The 16,720-nt window shown below is 49.2% G+C and overlaps 1 protein-coding gene across 4 annotated transcripts; it reads left to right on the top strand.

Annotated features, from left to right (window-relative positions):
• The first annotated feature begins 2,187 nt into the window (after positions 1 to 2,187).
• On the top strand, positions 2,188 to 16,011 carry LOC116982617 (protein SSXT-like). 4 transcript variants are annotated; one of them, XR_004414505.1, is made up of 10 exons: positions 2,188 to 2,327; positions 4,099 to 4,175; positions 6,516 to 6,600; positions 7,068 to 7,185; positions 8,429 to 8,638; positions 11,005 to 11,106; positions 12,682 to 12,801; positions 13,432 to 13,559; positions 14,775 to 15,005; positions 15,089 to 16,011. XR_004414505.1 is itself a non-coding variant. In XM_033035909.1 (9 exons), the coding sequence occupies exons 1-9, from the start codon at positions 2,259 to 2,261 to the stop codon at positions 14,799 to 14,801; spliced, it is 936 nt and encodes a 311-aa protein (XP_032891800.1). In that variant the 5' UTR covers positions 2,201 to 2,258; the 3' UTR covers positions 14,802 to 16,011. The 4 variants fall into 4 exon arrangements, 3 of the variants coding, with proteins under 3 accessions (XP_032891801.1, XP_032891802.1, XP_032891800.1); XM_033035909.1 differs by having other exon boundaries at positions 2,201 to 2,327; positions 14,775 to 16,011; XM_033035910.1 differs by lacking the exon at positions 11,005 to 11,106 and having other exon boundaries at positions 14,775 to 16,011.
• Positions 16,012 to 16,720: the final 709 nt, after the last annotated feature.

Below are 16,720 nucleotides of genomic sequence, written 5' to 3'. Positions count from 1 at the left end.
AGATTGTTTCATATTTGTTTCAGATTGCTTCAATCTATAATAACTGAACATTTCTTTCAGTTCTCTTAATTTTTAAGAAAGTTATGGGCTTTTGACTGTCCTCGATCACAGCTTTTGAGTTAAATCAATGGAAAAGCAATAGGGAGGTTTCACGGCAGTCGGGTCACGGCCCATGACCCGTACTGTTGCTACGCTACTCCAAATGGATTACACGCGATGTACTGCAGGTAGGCACTTACCGTTGTTTCCAGCGTAGCGGGCCCGTTAAAGCCTGCTGAAATTGTCCATTTTTGCGCTGTAAATAATTATGTTAATCGGGATAAGCGTGTGAGACATTTAGCATACTTCAGAATTCCAAAAGTGAGGAGAAATGACGGTAGATAAAAACGAGAGCTGAAGGGACAACAACAGCCAGAGTGCTTAGCGAACATTGGCCGTTTGCTCACTGCATTTCATCAACTAAGGCATTATTTGTGTTTTTTCTTGATTCCTTTGGCATCTAAAAAGTTTCAGAAGTGATAATTCTGGCTGTAATTTTTTTTAATCGCCCATGGTTCTCGTGGGTTTTTACATACAAAGTGAAAACGCATCTGAAGAAAAATTTACAGCCAGATTTATCACTTCTGAGAATTTTTAGATACCAAAGGAATCAAGAAAAAACACAAATAATGCCTTACTTGATGAAATGCAGTGAGCAAACGCGATAATTCCCAATATTTTCAATGTTTACCAAGCACTTTAGCTGCTGTAGTCCCTTCAGTTCTCGCTTCTCTATACCTTAATTTCGCTTCACGTTTGGAATTCTAAAGTTGGGTACATGTCTCTCACACTTACCCCGACTCCCACAATTTTTTTCAGCGCAAAAATTCAACATTTTGGCGGTTTTTAACAGGTAGGAAAGTATGCGTTTCTAGCATTAATAACATATACCGGAAGTGACGGATGTCTTCCAGTTAGATTTAGCGGCTCCGTGCGTCGAGCCCTATGACCCAGTGACCTTTCGTGCAACCTCCCTATAGGGAACAAGATGCTAATTTCAGTATGAAAATGGCCATAACTTTTTAAATACTGAAGATATGAAAGTGAATTAGGTGTCAAATTAAACTTTGATCTGATGGGATAAATTGCAGACTTGATTTTTTAAATCTCAAAATGTTGTACCATTGCTATAATGAGGGGTAGTGAGGAAGGGAGGTGAGAAATGACAAGGAGGTCGAGAAGGTAAAGAAGGGAGGAGACGTTACAGTGACGGGGGAATTCAAGGTGGAGTACTGAAGAAGGGTCTCGACCCGAAACGTCGCCTATTTCCTTCGATCCATAGATGCCGCCTCACCCGCTGAGTTTCTCCAGATTTTTGTCTACCGGGGAATTCAAGGTGGTGGGTTGTGAGAACGACAGGGAGGGAGAATGCGAGAGTGATAGGGGAGTGGGGAAGGGAGAGTTACGGGGAGGGATGGAGGGAAGGTGGAAGATGGAGTAAAGTTGGCACTGAAGGGGGAAGAGAGAGATGGGAAATGACTGGGAAGTTGTTAATACGGCGGGGATGGACGGGACGGGTCGGTCGGGGACGAGGGGAGAGATGTCACAGTGAAGGGGGGGAGAGATGGGGATGATTGGGGTAATACAGCGGGGTGGGCTTGGGTCGGTCGGGGACGAGGGGAGAGATGTCACAGTGAAGGGGGGGAGAGATGGGGATGATTGGGGTAATACAGCGGGGTGGGCTTGGGTCGGTCGGGGACGAGGGGAGAGTTGTCACAGTGAAGGGGGGGGAGATGGGAATGATTGGGGTAATACAGCGGGGTGGGCTTGGGTCGGGCGGGGTCGAGGGCAGAGTACTTCTTCTTGTAGGATTCCGGCAGTGTAGACGCTGCTAAGCGTATTACTGCCCTCCACAGGTCAAAGTTTGAACTAAATTCTTACATACAGTCCTGTAACTTGCAGGAATTGAAGAACAGCCCTGGATATCAGTTGATGTTTCTCACTGTGTCCAAACAGAGATAAAACAGAAAAAGCCTCAACTCCAAGTCCTGTCAGTCTAACAAACAATACTTTTCTTTCTACCCTATACTTTTTACATTCTAGGAAAACATGCTTAACTGTCTCATTACTCGAGGGCAGAGTTGTCACAGTGGCGAGCAAAGATACCTTTGGTGACGAGCTCCAATCACGTGACAACGACGCGTCACGTGGTGTGGGCGGGGTTGCCGGGGTGACGGAGCGGGAGCCGGGCCTTGTGGGGAGGGACCGCCGCTGCCATCATGTCGATGGTGTTCGTGCCCCAGCGGCTGCGGGGCAAATGCGAAATAAACCAGGCGACTATCCAGAAGGTGAGCAGATCCGGGGCCTCGCGAGGCAGCGGCATGGTGGACCGACCCCCGGGAGCGGCTGCGCCCTCGTGTGTAGAGCCCCGGGGCGGTCTCGGCCGAGGGGGAGGTTGGGAGCAGGGAGTCGGGCTGAGGGTGCAGGCACCGGCCCTGGGGTGTGGAGGAGGAGGAGGCGTCTGGTTTTAGTGGGTGTGGGTACCGAGCATTGGGTTGTTGAGGTGGGGTGGGTGTTCTTTGGGGGGTTGGGAGGTACTGGGTGCCAGGTTAGGGTGGGGGTGCGTGGGATTTGGGTGAGTTTGGAGTTCAGTGGGTTGAAGGTGGCTGTAGATTGGGTGGTATTTGGCTTGGCTGTTTGGGTTGAGTGGGTTAGGTATCGAGCTGGGGTTTGGGGGGTTAAATATAGGTACTGAGTCTTTCAACCCCCATCACCATCTCTCTCCTCTTGTTGCTGTTAAACACCAGGTGTATTCAGTCCGTCTGCTCCAGCTGTGATTTAGGGGGAGTCTGGTGTCGCGCCTTTACCTGTGTTAGCGTGGCTGGGATTTGGGACAAAGATCAGTCGGGTCTCCTCGTTGCTGTCAAGGCCTGTCTGAAATGTGTGAACGTGTGTCTCAGTGGTTCAGCCATGAACTACTGACTGGAGGTCTCCACCTTCTCAGGAAGTGGATTCCAGATCGCAACCACCCTTTAGGTGAAAAATAATTTCCTCCGATCTCCTCTAAAACATGCACGCCACACCATAAACCTGTATCCTCTTCAGAAAGATTAGATGAAATATTGTAAGGTAATTACAATGGCAAAGTTTGAAAGGCATGTAGACAGGTAATTGGATAAGGAAAGGAGTAGAGGGCTAATCTAGGCAAATGGGTAGGCATTGTGGTCGGCGTGGATGAGTTTCGTCCAAGCCCCATTTTCTGTGCTGTATAACTCTACAAAGTAATGAGGACATAGCCTCTCACCTAACATTACTTTTTTTGAAAATAAATGAAATCTAATTAACTGCAGTCTGAAACACAACCGCATACCAAAGTCATGCCTCATGTATAATTGTTGAAGGTACACGGGCAATATACGTGGACATGTTCTCAAGGCATTGGAACTAGGATGCATGTATGGATTCAACCAAACTGCCCAACTGGGATCTTGCATAAATACGTGATTCCTGACTGCCCTGACATGAAGTGGTCAGTCACTTGGTTCAGTTAAAGAGTCGTACAGCATGGAAACAGGCACTTTGGCCCAATATGTCCATGTCGACCTAGATGCCTTATGTGTTAGGAAGGAACTGCAGATGCTGGTTTACACCAAGATAGATACAAAATGCTGGAGTAACTCAGCAGGACAGGCAGCCTCTCTGGCGAGAAAGAATGGGTGACTTTTCGAGCTGAGACCTTTCTTCAGACCAGGTCTGAAGAAGGGTCTTGACCCGAAACATCACCCATTCTTTCTCTCCAGAGAAGCTGCCTGTCCCGCTAAGTTACTCCAGCATTTTGTGTCTATCTTCTGTGCCCTATCTGTTATTCCCTTTTGCCCCCTGTACCTCTTAACCCGTCCCATCCGTGTACCTGTCCAAATGTTGTTATTCATCCTTCCAACATTACAGCCAACAGAGACAGCAGTTGTTGCCACCAGTTGTGTCAGCCAATGTAGTGGCTGAAATTCTGTCCTTGTTGCCCAGCACTATTAACTTCACGTCTAAACACTTCTCGGCTCCTTGTCTTGATATGATGGATATGCGCACGTTATTGAAAGTGACAATGTTTTGTGGTTTCAGTTACTGGACGAGAACAACCAGTTGATTCAGTGCATTGTGGAGTATCAGAACCTCGGCAAGGCTGCAGAGTGCACCCAGTGAGTTAACCAGCTTCTCATTCCCTCAGAGGGAGGTGGGGATTGGCACATCAACAAGATTTAGTTTAGTTCAGATTATGATTGTCACGTGTACCAAGATACAGTGAAACCCTTACATTTTTCCTATGTCTCACCAGCACACATTTCTTAAACTGGCCCACACCAGGCCCGTCATGCTGCTCCTTTCCCTTCGCACACTTTAGGACACTTTTTGACGAAAACTAGTGAATTGTGTGACAGGCAGTTTAGTTTAGAGATACAGCACGGAAACAGGCCTTTCAGCCCACCGAGTCCACGCTGACCAACGATCACCCATACAATAGTTATATCCGACACACTAGGAACAATTTACAGAAGCCAATTAATCTACAAACCTGAATGTATTTGGAGTGTGGGAGGAAACCAGAGACCTATGCGGTCAGAGGGGAAATGTGTGAACCTCGTACAAACAGCACCGGTAGTCAGGATCGAACCTGGGTCTCTGACGTTGAGAGGCAGCAACTCTACCGCTGCGCCACTTTGCTGTCCCTAAACTGCACGTGCACAGGGAGTTTCAGTCTATATCTAACCTGTTTAAGAAGGAACTGCAGATGCTGGAAAATCGAAGGTAGACAAAATTGCTGGAGAAACTCAGCGGGTGCAGCAGCATCTATGGAGCGAAAGAAATAGGCAACGTTTCGGGACGAAACCCTTCTTCAGACTGATGCAGGGGGAGGGGACTGGGAGAAGAAAGGGAAAAGGAAGAGGAGGAGCCTGATGGCTAAGGGAGAGCTGAGAAGGGGAGGAGACAGCAAGAGCTACTGGAAATTGGAGAGGTCAATGTTTATGCCGCTAGGGTGCAAACTGCCCAAGGTGCTGCTCTTCCAATTTCCGGAGGTGCTCAATCTGGCCATGGAGGAGGTCCAGGACAGAAAGATCGGATTCGGAATGGGAGGGGGATTGAAGTGCTGAGCCACAAGGAGATCAGGTTGGTTAATGCGAACACCGAGCTGAGGTGTTCGGCGAAACGATCGCCAAGCCTACACTTGGTCTCACCGATGTAGATCAGCTGACATCTAGAGCAGCGGATGCAATAGATGAGGTTGGAGGAGATGCAGATGAACCTCTGTCGCACCTGGAACGACTGCTTGGATCCTTGAATGGAGTCGAGGGGGGAGGTAAAGCGACAAGTGTGGCATCTCTTGCGGTTGCAAGGGAAAGTGCCCGGGGAGGGGGTGTTGCGGGAGGGAAGGGAAAAATTGACAAGGGAGTTACGGAGGGAGCGGTCTTTGCGGAAAGCAGATGGGGGGGATATGGGAAGATGTTGTGCTTGGCATGAAAGTATTGCATGGGACAGTGCAGCGGGAGCTTCAGTCTATGTACAGCCTATACTAGGCAAGGGAGAGGTTTAGAGGTAGTTCAGGTTTATTATTGTCACATACCAAGATATGGTGAAATGTTTTGCATGCTATCCAATCAGATCAGATAATGCTATACCAATATAATCAAGTCAAGTACAAAACTCAAGTACAATAAGTAGAGGAAAGGGGAAGATACAGAGTGCAGAATATAGTTGGCAGCCTTGTAGCGCAGCAGTTCCATAGACAAAGTCCAATGTCTGCTATGGGGCAGAGGTGAATGATAGTACCCTAACTTCTGGAAGGACTGTTCAGAAACCTGATAACAGGGGAAGAAGCTGTTCCTGGGTCTGGTGGTGTGCACGTTCAAGTTTCTGTAGCTTGTGCCTGACAGGTGTGGAAAGATAAAGCAAGTGGTGAATTGGCATATTGGGTAGAATGGTGTCGGTTTGCGGTGGGGTCAGGTGGCAGTGTCTGGAGTGCAGCTGCTGCTTCACGCTGCCAGTGTTGTTGAGTGTGGATGTGTCTGGGCTCGACTGTAACAGGACACCAGCGGCCCCAGTTGCAGCCATTGTTTACGATGGGGAAGTTTCAACCTGTCCAACAGGTTCCTGAATTAAACCTCGACGTTCGTGCTAGCTCTCGGCTTCTAATGTTGTGCAATCTCACCTTTCGCACCGATTGGCTGTCCCAAAGCACTGCATGCACAGTGGCGCATTTAAAATGCAGCTGTCGTTACAAGCACGAGGGAACAGTGATGTAGTAACGCCAACATCTGCCTACCACCACCACTGACAGCTGGTTCCAGGCACCCACCACTCAATGCATCTAAAAACTTGCCCTGCATCTCTCCTTTAACCTTTGCCCCTTTCCAGCACTTTTGTGTTTTGCTCAAGGTTCCAGCATTTATAGTGCCATGTATCTTTGTTATTTTATGGGGTTTAGCAGGAAGAAGAGAAGAAGTTGGATGAAAAAATCCGATACCTTTATTGTTGTTACACAGATACCAGCAGATCCTGCACAGAAACCTCATCTACCTGGCTACGATAGCAGACTCCAGCCAGAATGTGGCCAGTGCCCACCCTGCGGTAAGTGAGGGCAAACTGTCGAGTGGCAGATGAAATCAAAGTGCCAGACAGCTCAAACCCTGGCCTCCTGTCCATCCCTCAATCGTCCCCGTCCCCCCCCCCCCCCCACCCCGGCCTAGTGAGAGGGACAAAGTTTAAAGGAGATGTATGGGCCAGATTTTTTACACAGAGGGTGGTGGCTGCCTGGAACGTGGTGGAGGCAGATACGACGGGGGCATTTAAGAAGCTTTAGGATAGGCACGTGGATGTGCAGGGAATGGAGCGATATGTGTCACATGCAGACAGAGGAGATCAGTTTGTTGGCATCATGTTTGGCATGGACATTGTGGGCCGAAGGGCCTGTTCCTGTGTTATACAGTTCGATGTTCTACCTCTCTTCCTCCGCACTCCCTGCCTTCATCAAACTCAATGACCTCGGCAGGGAAGCACCGGTCGCATCCTCAACATCTTGCTCTTCTCTCCTCCAGCCGCTCGGCCAGCCAATGGGGATGGGCCCCGTGGGGATGGAGCCTGTCCCGAGAACTGTCGACCCCATGGGAAATGGAACTCCTCCCCCCGGACCGGGGAACCCTCACCAGATGGCAGGTCAGACCACTACCTCCGACGGAGCTTGGGGATGAGGGGGCAGGAGCAGGACATGCCACATGTCCCACAGCGCCTGGTGCTTGGGGAGGAGGGGTGCAGAGTCAGAAAACGACAAACACGGGGCTACTTCCTCATCTCCCCTCCCCTAAACATTTATCTGCTTAACTTTTCTGGGCTGGGACGGGGAGAGCTGAGATGAGTTGGGGCAATGGTAGAGTTGCTGCCTTACAGAGCCAGAGACCAGGGTTCAATCCTGACCAAGGGTTCTGTCTACAGAGTTTGAACATTCTCCCTGTGACTGCATGGGCTTTCTCTGTGTGCTCTGGTTTCTTCCCACATTCCAAAGACGTGCGTGTTTGTAGGTTAATTGGCTTCGGTAATATTGGAAATTGTCCCTAGTGTGTAGGATAGTGCAAGTATATAGGATGATTGCTGGCTGGCGTGGTCTCGGGCTGAAGGCCTGTTTCCCTGCTGTATCTCTCTAAAGTTGTGTGGATCATGAATCACGATCACAAAGGTCAAGGTATTACAACAGAACCGTGAGGCAGACACCAGGAACTTTTAAATCCCAGCTTGATCATGGAGAGGTCCAGTCAGGAAGAGTGACTGTGGAACGACAAGACAGTGATGAGATAATCTGGTTCACTGATCCCTTCAGGGAACGGCCCTCCTTACCCAGCAGGTGGGACGTGAATCAGATTCACTATGAATGTGACAGGATTCCCACATCCTCCATGAACCGGGCAGTACTGGAGTGCCTGCTGCTTGGCTGGGCAGGGAGTTTGGATCTGTATGCCACGTCATGTTGAATAATGCACGAGGGGCTGCAGTAAATCATCAGGTCAAGCAGCATCTCTAGCGGACATGAAAGGTCCCAACCTGAAACGTCGTCTGTCCATTCTCCCCACAAATGCTGCCTGACCCGCTGAGTTTCTCCAGCACTTTGTGTTTTACCCAAGATTTCATCATCTGCAGATCCTTGCGTCTCGTCGTATTGTTGTCCTGGATCTTGCTGGAAGATTCTAGATTCTTCTGAGGAATGGTCCTAATATGAAACGGCATCTGACCATTCCCTGCTCAGCTGTGATGTTTCCATTTTGTGGGGCAGATGTTGGTGTGGTGGGAGGGAAGCAGTGAGATCTCTTGTCCCCTGGGCAATGGTGCTGCTGTGTGCTGGAAAACAAAACACCCTTGCTTCAGTCCTAATCACTTTCTCTCTCTCTCTCTCTCTCTCGCACACCAGCTGGAGCTCCCTTTCCCCATGGGCAGACTCACTATCAACAAGTTAATCCAAGCACTTCCGTGAGTTTACCTGCCGGTAGCCAAGGCAACATGGGGAGCTTCAACCAGCCGGTGGCTTCCCCGCAGGGCATGCCTGCCCAAGAGCAGCTGGGCTTGAGTGTGGGCTCCACCCTGGCCACTCATCTACAGCCAGGTGTGCAGCAGGGCCCAGGTAGGTCATGTGCTTTATGCCCCCCCCCCCATCTCCGCTCCTTGCCTTTGAGAGAGTGTCGAGTTAGACCCCTTTAGGTTTATTATTATTGTCACATGTATCCGATTGCATGCTTTCCAATCAGAGCAGATAATATACATATAATCAAAACAAATTCAAATACAATAGGCAGAACAAAGGGGAAGATACAGAGTGCAGAATATAGTTCTCAGCATTGTAGCACATCAGTTCCACGGACAAAGTCCAATGTCCGCAATGGTGTAGAAGTGAATCAGATTGTACCCTAGCTTATAGAAGGACCGTTGAGAAGCCTGATAACAGAGGGCAAGAAGCTGTTCCTGAGCCTGGTTGTGCACGTTTTGAAGCTACTGCACCCTTTGAAGATGGGAGCGGGGAGTTCTTCAGTCTGAAGAAGAGAACCGACCTAAAATGTTGCCTATTTAGGTATACTTTATTTATTTATGCGTGCAGTGAAATCATACTGTACATGAATACAATGGAAATGCAGCACAGTGCTGCAGTTGTAGAGCTGCTGCCTCAAGACCCAGAGTCGAAACATTTCCCAAGGCACCAGGACAGACTGACAGCTCCAAGGTCACCTTGTGCACTTTGTCGACAAATTATTTCAAGCTAACCTGACTGTAAACACTTGTACAGCGGTAGTACAACTTGTGCTCGCAGTCTTTGGGTAATTAGTTCCACAGCGCAACATTGTATTGGCCATAGCGTGTGAGGGCTTCAACAGAAAAGGGGCTGTCCCACTGCGGCGACCTAATTGGCAAGTTTAAGAGAGTTTCAAAAAGTGTCATGTTGAAGACCTTCGACTATGTTGAAGACTATCTTCGGGAAAATTGGACACCGAAAAGTGAAGAGTGAAGACGACTTCCTTCGACCTCCCTTCGACTATGTTGAAGACTATCTATGACTATCTTTGACTACCCTCGATTACCTACGAATAACATGCCGACCTACTACGACCTACTTCGACTAAACCTACGAGTAAAATATATATCGATTTTTTTTCCATGGTGATCTTTTTTTACTCGCGGGCATTTTTCAGCATGTTGAAAAATACGCCGCGATCTAGCTGAGGCCTCGAGTACGCGGAGACTACTCTCGAGCATGAAGGAGAGTTACAAAGACCTCCTAGGATCTCGTGTCGACCATGCTCTGAGTATGAGTGGAGGGCAAAATCTTCTAAACTTGCCAATTAGATCGCCGCAGTGGGACAGCTCCTAAACAGTCAGAAGAAAGGTCCCGACCCAAAACATTGTGTTTTGCTCAAGATTCCAGTATCTGCAGTTCCTCGTGCCTCCTGACTGACAATCCCCAGAGAATGCAGATGATGGAATCCTGAGCAAAATACATTGGTGGAGAAGCTCAGCAGGTCAGGCAGCATCTGTGGAGCGAATGAACAAGAGATGTATCAGGTCGTGTCCATTCGTCAGGCTGATGGAGTAAGGGGGAGAAAGCTGGAAAAAGGGGTGGGGCTAAGTCTGGAGATGATAAATGGGTACATGTGAGGCGGGTGGGGCACAGGGATGGTGAAAAGCCTGGCAAGTGATAGTTGAAGAGCAGTAGGAAGTACAGGTTGGGGGTGGGGGGGGGGGGGTCATCACTTGGATCATCTGTTAACTGGAGACTCGGCAGGTCCGACCTCTATCACCGGCTATCATTTGACTTGACTGGATAGTGCACACAAGCTTTCACGCTATCTTGGTACATGATACCAAACACATTCTGCGACAGCACGTTGACCAAACTCAAGTGTTTAATTGTCATATGTACCTAAAACAGAACAATGAAATAGTTACTTACAGCAGACAGATCTGTAAACACAGTATTCATAGACAACATTATATTGCAACAATTCAATAAATTAAAAACCCCAAAATTAGTGCCAAAGGCCCGAAGTCCTGAGTGCAACCAAGACAGTTCATAGTTGATAGTTTATTTGGAGTTGTGTAGTGTTCAAGAGCCTGATGATTGTTGGGAAGAAGCTGGTCTTGCACCCGGTGGTCACGGTTTTCAGGCTCCTGTACTATCTTCCCGATGGTAGCGGTGAGGTGAGAGCCTGGCCAGGGTGGTGTGGGTCTTTTAAGCTGGTTGCAATAGCAACGGCGAAGGTGGCCGCTATTTGTGTACATTGGGTATGTAGCAAAGAATCTCACTCTGCCTAGTCACATGAGACAATAAAGTATTCCATTCCAATCGATGATGAAGGTGCAGTCTCCGAGCGGAGCTGTCTCTGTCGGCAGAGTTTGGAGTTCCTCATCTTCTCTGTGTGGGGGGAGAAGCTGCTTCACAGTACACGTTAGGGAGGCTCACAGGGAAAGTGCTTTACCCCTGTTTCTCTCTGCTGCCAGCGCCTGCACAGCAGCCAGCACCTCAGGGAGAATTCTTCAACCCGCAGTTCAACCAGGCACAGCCTCCCACTGAGGGTATGAATATGCAGCTCTATCCAGAAGGTAAGCAAGCGACCGTGGCAAGGGTGTGGCACAAGAAACAGGACATTTGTCTGCTCTCCCATTTAGTAATATCGTGGCTGACGTCCTCTCCTTGACCAAGTGGCCAGAGCAGTTGAGTTTTGGTTTTCAAAGGGTGCATTTTGGGCAGGGAGGGGGTTCTGTGTGATATAGGCTCTTGGCCAGCATGCTGGGTGTGAGGTTTGTTCAGCGTGTGGGCATCAGAAATAAACTGGCAATTGTACAATCCAAAACGTCGTCTGTCATTCCCTCCACAGATGCCGCCTAACCCACTGAGTTCCTCCAGCATTTTGTGTTTTGCTTATGCTTCCAGCATCTGCTACTCTTGTCTACAATTAGATGAACATTTGTCATTTGGCAAATGCTGGAACCCAGTGTTATGATAGGTGCAGCAGGACAGTTAGGCAAGGAAATGATATAAACGGTACCCGGACATGGTGTCAAAGGACGAGAAGCCGAAGCAAAGAAGTGGAAGCCAAATAACCGAACTGAAATGAAGCCGAAACGCCAAATGACCGAAAGCGTACGAAGCCGAAACGCCAATTAACTAAAAAGGTGGGACGCCTAAATGCAAACTAACCGAAATGGCGGGACGCCTAAAAGCCAACTAACCGAAAGGCTGCGTCACCTAAAAGTAAACTCACTGAATGGCCGCTCTGCCGAAACGGCAATTAACCGAAAGGCTGCGTCATATCCGTTATTTGACTTTTCGGTTGAACGGCCGTTTTGTTAGTTGGCTTGTAGGCGACACAGCCTTTCAGATAGTTGGCTTTTAGGCATCCCGCCCTTTCGGTTAGTTTGCATTTAATTGTCCCACGTTTTCGGTTATTTGGCGTTTCGGCTTTGTTTCCGTTCGGTTATTTGCCTTCCACTTTTCTTCGGCTTCTCGTCCTTTGACGCCACGTCCGCACACGGATATAAACATGGATTCAACATAGTTGTGTAAAAGGGAAATTATTTGACAATGTGGTAAAGGAATAACTGCAGACATAATGTGTTGGATTTACAAGTTAAAGAATCAAGAGTGTTTAATTGTCGTGTATACCGAACCAGGACAATGAAGTTCTTACTTGCAGCAGCAGAACAGATCTGTAAACACAGTACTCATAGATTACATAATAAACCAAAACAATTCCGAGGGGCAGATGCTAAAATTATGTGCGGCATCGTCACGATCCCAGGGTTGAGATATAAAATGGTAGAGGGCTTGGTTTTAAGGTCAGAAGGTTTAAAGGAGATATGCCGGGCAAGTTTTTAACAGAGGGTGGTGTGGGCCTGGAACACGCTGTCGGAGGTGGTGGTGGAGGAGGCAGGTCCGATAATGATGTTTTCGAGGCTTTTATTTGGGCACATTGATACGCAGGGAATCGCGGGATATGGATCACCTGCAGGCAGAGGAGATTAGTTTAACGCCATCATGTTCAGCACAGACATAGTGGACCGAAGGGCCTGTGCTGTACTTTGTTTTGTGCTGTGCTGTACTGTACTGTGTTCATGCTCGCGTGTGTGTGATGGGTGGAGGCATTCCTGTGGCTGATGTTCCTTCTCTTGCTGCAGGCAGTGGCTGGTATGGACCGCAGCAGGGGCAGTTCCAGCAGAACCCTGGTGCCCACCAGCAGACCTTCTACCAGCAGTACATCACCCAGCAGCCAGTGACCAGCACACCTCAGGAATTCAGTGAGTTTCTCAGCCTCCCGGGGCATAGACTGCAGGAACCACTCCGGGCAGGACAGCTGCACTACCCGTGCAGGGACACTGCTTGTTACTGACGGTAGAGTCTACAGAGGGCCAGAGCTTCATCCAATCTCATGGTCACCACAGCAGAGTCATTCATAGAGCCGTACAGAACGGAAACTGGCCTTTTGGCCTACCATATCCATGCTGACCAAGTTGTCAAACTGGACTGGTCCCATTTGCCTGTATGTGACCCATATCCCCCTAAACCTTTATTCCACTGTTCCTGTCATGCCTGTTCTCTGGGGCCCTCGTGAGTAGTAGAGCCCTGTCCTTTACCTTACGTTGGGGTGTATTTCCGTCCAGGAACACCCTGCGTTTGTGGTTAAGGCCCTCCTGAACCTCCCAGCTGTTCTCAACAAAACCATCCTGATGTTTCTTGGAGTCTGTCCACAGCACACTACAAAGTGCTGGAGGAAGTCTTCTGTCTGAAGGAAGGAATGGACAGATGACTTTTCAGGTTGGAACCTCTCTGGTTGATGGATAACCTCTATTCATTTATCGTAATTGTATCCAGTTCTATAGCTCTCTCTGACGTGTCAATGCATTAATTACATTTTCTGCTTGCTGCAGATTCTGCACAGAACTCTCAAGGACAATTTAGAAGCTTCCAGCAAGATCCAGGGCAACAGTACGTGTCGTACAGAACTCAGCAGCCTGCCCCCACCCCAGGCCAACAGCAGGCATTCCCCTACGGCCAGGTATATGCAGGATACAGGAACGCAATGAGATTCCAGTCATAATCACAGTGTCGCATATCCCTCCCATCCCAGTCACACTGAAATACCCCATGTACCCAATACCATCCTCTGCCACCATCTGAAGACAGCAAATGCCGTCTATCCTAACCCCCCCCCCCCCCCGATGCTGCCTGACCCTCTGAGTTGCTCCGACACTATGTGTTTTAACATAGAACAGTACAGCACAGGAATGGACCCTTCGATCCACGATGTTTGTGCTGAACAAGATTCGGAGATTTTGTTCCAAGATTTCAGCATCAGCCGTTTTCTGTGTCTCTCCACCCCTCGTCCTGTGATTGCCCACAGCCCTGTGACCCCTCACAGCAAGGGCAGAGGCATGGCCAAGGAGACCCTCAGTACTTTTTCTAACAGCCGCTGACTGCCCGTCTGTCCTTGATGAGACTACAGCTGATGCTGGGTGTCGGGGCTGACCACTAAAGACTCTGCCCACGTGAGAGTTGTAGGTCAGCTCCCGGCTCTCCCCCACCCTCTCCACTCATCGCCTGTTCTCTGGGGCCCTCGTGAGTAGTAGAGCCCTGTCCTTTCCCTTACGTTGGGGTGTATTCCCCTCCAGGAACACCCTGCATTTGTGGTTAAGGCCCTCCTGAACCTCCCAGCTGTTCTCCACAAACCCATCCTGATGTTTCCTGGAGCCTGTCCACAGCACAAAACAAAGTGCTGGAGGAAGTCTTCTGTCTGAAGGAAGGAATGGACAGATGACTTTTCAAGAGTCAAGAGAGTTTTTTATTGTCATGTGTCAGGTTGGAACCCCTCCGGTAATTGGAATGTTGGGGAGAGAGAGGACGCTGGATGTAAGTGGGGGGAGGACAAAGTCTGGCAAGTGATGGTTGAATACAGGTCAGTACATCCATTGATGCTGCCTGACCTGCTGAGTTCCTCCAGGATCACAGGAAGAAGGGGGGAGGGGGGGAGTAAAGGGAGGGTTGCCGGCTGGTTAATAAGTGAAAATTGGAGAATTCGATGTTCATAACATGGGGTTTGTAAGCAACCCAAGCTTGTGCTGTTCCTCCAGTATGCGTGTGGCCTCATTCTGGCAATGAAGGCCCAGGACAGAAAATTTAGTATAAGAATGGGGGTAAGAGTTAAAATGGTTAGCAAGTAGGAGATGTGAAAGCTGGGTTGTGCTCGTTGTGACTCGAGTCTCTTGTCTTGCAGGGAGCTGCGTTTGGGGGCTTCCAGTGAGGGGCCGCCGCGACACTGCAGCTAAGCAGCAGTGACAACCTCTCCCGGCCTAGTCTCAGCCACGCAGCGCTGTAAAGGCAGATTGGTGAGAGCGGAGGCCATCTCACCTGCCGCCACATCTAAGGGGATCTCAGCGCATCCACTTCTAGTTTACACCCACCCAATCTCCCCATCCCTGGCCCCATTTCCACCTTCAACCAACCCCACCCCTGGTCGCTCCTGACCCAGAGATGTCACCATGTCCCAGGCAATGTCCCACACGTGGCCTCCTATCACCAGCCCTACCACACCCACCCCATCGCTTTCCGGCCCACCTGCACCATCACCGGTCCACCTCCATCCCGCCTCACTACCCACCCCCTGGCCCACTCATCACATCCCCCACCTGCCATGGCCCATCCAACTCCTCCCACCCTGCCCCAACCCCTTTAGCCATCTCTACCACCCCCCACCCCCTTCCACCCCAATCTCCCGACCCTCTCAGCCACCTCTGACACTCCCCATTCCCATCCCATGGGTCCTGTGCCGTGTGTCTCCTGATGGTTATATCGGCGCAGGTTTCTACGATGTTGCCTCTTGGTTCAGCACCAGCAATGGCCATTCCAGTGCTGGCTCTCATGAAAGAAAACTGAAAGCTGTGTTCTTGAATCTGCTCCCACTGCCCTGGTCTCTGATCGCTGCCGTGCGAGTTAACAGCAGTTCCTGATACTTCCCCTCTCCCCCCCCGTTACTCGGTGGGATCCATGTTCTCCAGAAATGTCCGCAGTGAGCAGAATGGGGGCATAGGACAGAAATGGACCAGCCCTTGGCATGAAAGATGCTACCCTCGCCCTGCCCTTACAGCCCATCCAATGGGAACTGGCGGGGGTGGGGTGAGGGGGGAGTCTTGCAGCTGTAAATACACTCCAAGCACGTCGGTAACAAGGCAACGTCGAGGACGTCAAAGACAACACCGCTCACCTCGACTGCGCATCCAAACCAGCCTCTGCTCACCCTCACTGGGCCACAGTGCGAAGCAGTTTTAATCTTGGGAAGTAAATAATTTGGGTGTTTGGTGCTTTTAAGGTGACATGATTTGAGTAGGTTAAAGTGGTTGGAAAGTTGATCAAAGAGCAGGTTGGATATATCTGGGAATCTGTTTGTGTGAGTAGTGTAATTGTTAAATTGCTGCAGATTATTAAAATGTTGTTAATAAAATGTTTACCATTGATCTGTGCACAAGTTGTAACTGCAGCTAGTCAGAAACACATGCCCGGGTTCTTCAAATGAAGAAGGTTTCCAACTTGAAACTTCACCTATCCATGAAAAAGCTACTTTTATAACAATCAAACAGGTTCGCTTCTTAATAAACAGACAACTCACAAACGTTTGGTAGATCAGTTCAAAACTTTACATATTATCGGCCGATGGAAGTGGTAAGGAATCCAGTCAAGTGAGCAATACAGACACTTCATTGTCCTCAATTCCACTTCCCCGAACAGCAGAATTACATCGTATTATATAGTGTTTTTTTGTCACCTTCGCACATTCCACAAACATTAGTCATGTCAGAGGTACAGGTTTCACGGCAGTCGGGTCACGACCCATGACCCGTACTGTTGCTATGCTACGCCAAATGGAGTACACGCGATGAACTGCACGTAAGCACTTACCATTGTTTCCAGCGTAGCGGACCCCTTAAAACCCGCCGAAATTGTCAATTTTTGCGCTGTAAGTAATTATGCAAATCGGGATAAGCGTGAGAGACATTTAGCCTACTTCAGAATTCCAAAAGTGAGGAGATATGATGGTAGATAGAAGCGAGAGCTGAAGGGACAACAACAGCCAAAGTGCTTGGTGAACATTGGCCGCTCGCTCACTGCATTTCATCGAAAGTAAGGCATTATTTGTGTTTTTTCTTGATTCCTTTGGCATCTAAA

Source organism: Amblyraja radiata, chromosome 17, assembly GCF_010909765.2.
Source record: "Amblyraja radiata isolate CabotCenter1 chromosome 17, sAmbRad1.1.pri, whole genome shotgun sequence".
In the NCBI taxonomy this organism is placed as follows: Eukaryota; Metazoa; Chordata; class Chondrichthyes; order Rajiformes; family Rajidae; genus Amblyraja; species Amblyraja radiata.
This window is presented reverse-complemented; position numbering and strand designations above follow the sequence as displayed.

What these genes read in the sequence shown, in the direction of transcription:
- LOC116982617 (XM_033035909.1), top strand. Translation starts at nt 2,259, where the DNA reads ATGTCGATGGTGTTCGTGCCCCAGCGGCTGCGGGGCAAATGCGAAATA. An exon ending in TGGCCAGTGCCCACCCTGCG is followed by an intron (nt 6,601 to 7,067) that starts GTAAGTGAGGGC and finishes TCTCTCCTCCAG; the next exon opens with CCGCTCGGCCAGCCAATGGG. An exon ending in GAACCCTCACCAGATGGCAG is followed by an intron (nt 7,186 to 8,428) that starts GTCAGACCACTA and finishes CTCGCACACCAG; the next exon opens with CTGGAGCTCCCTTTCCCCAT.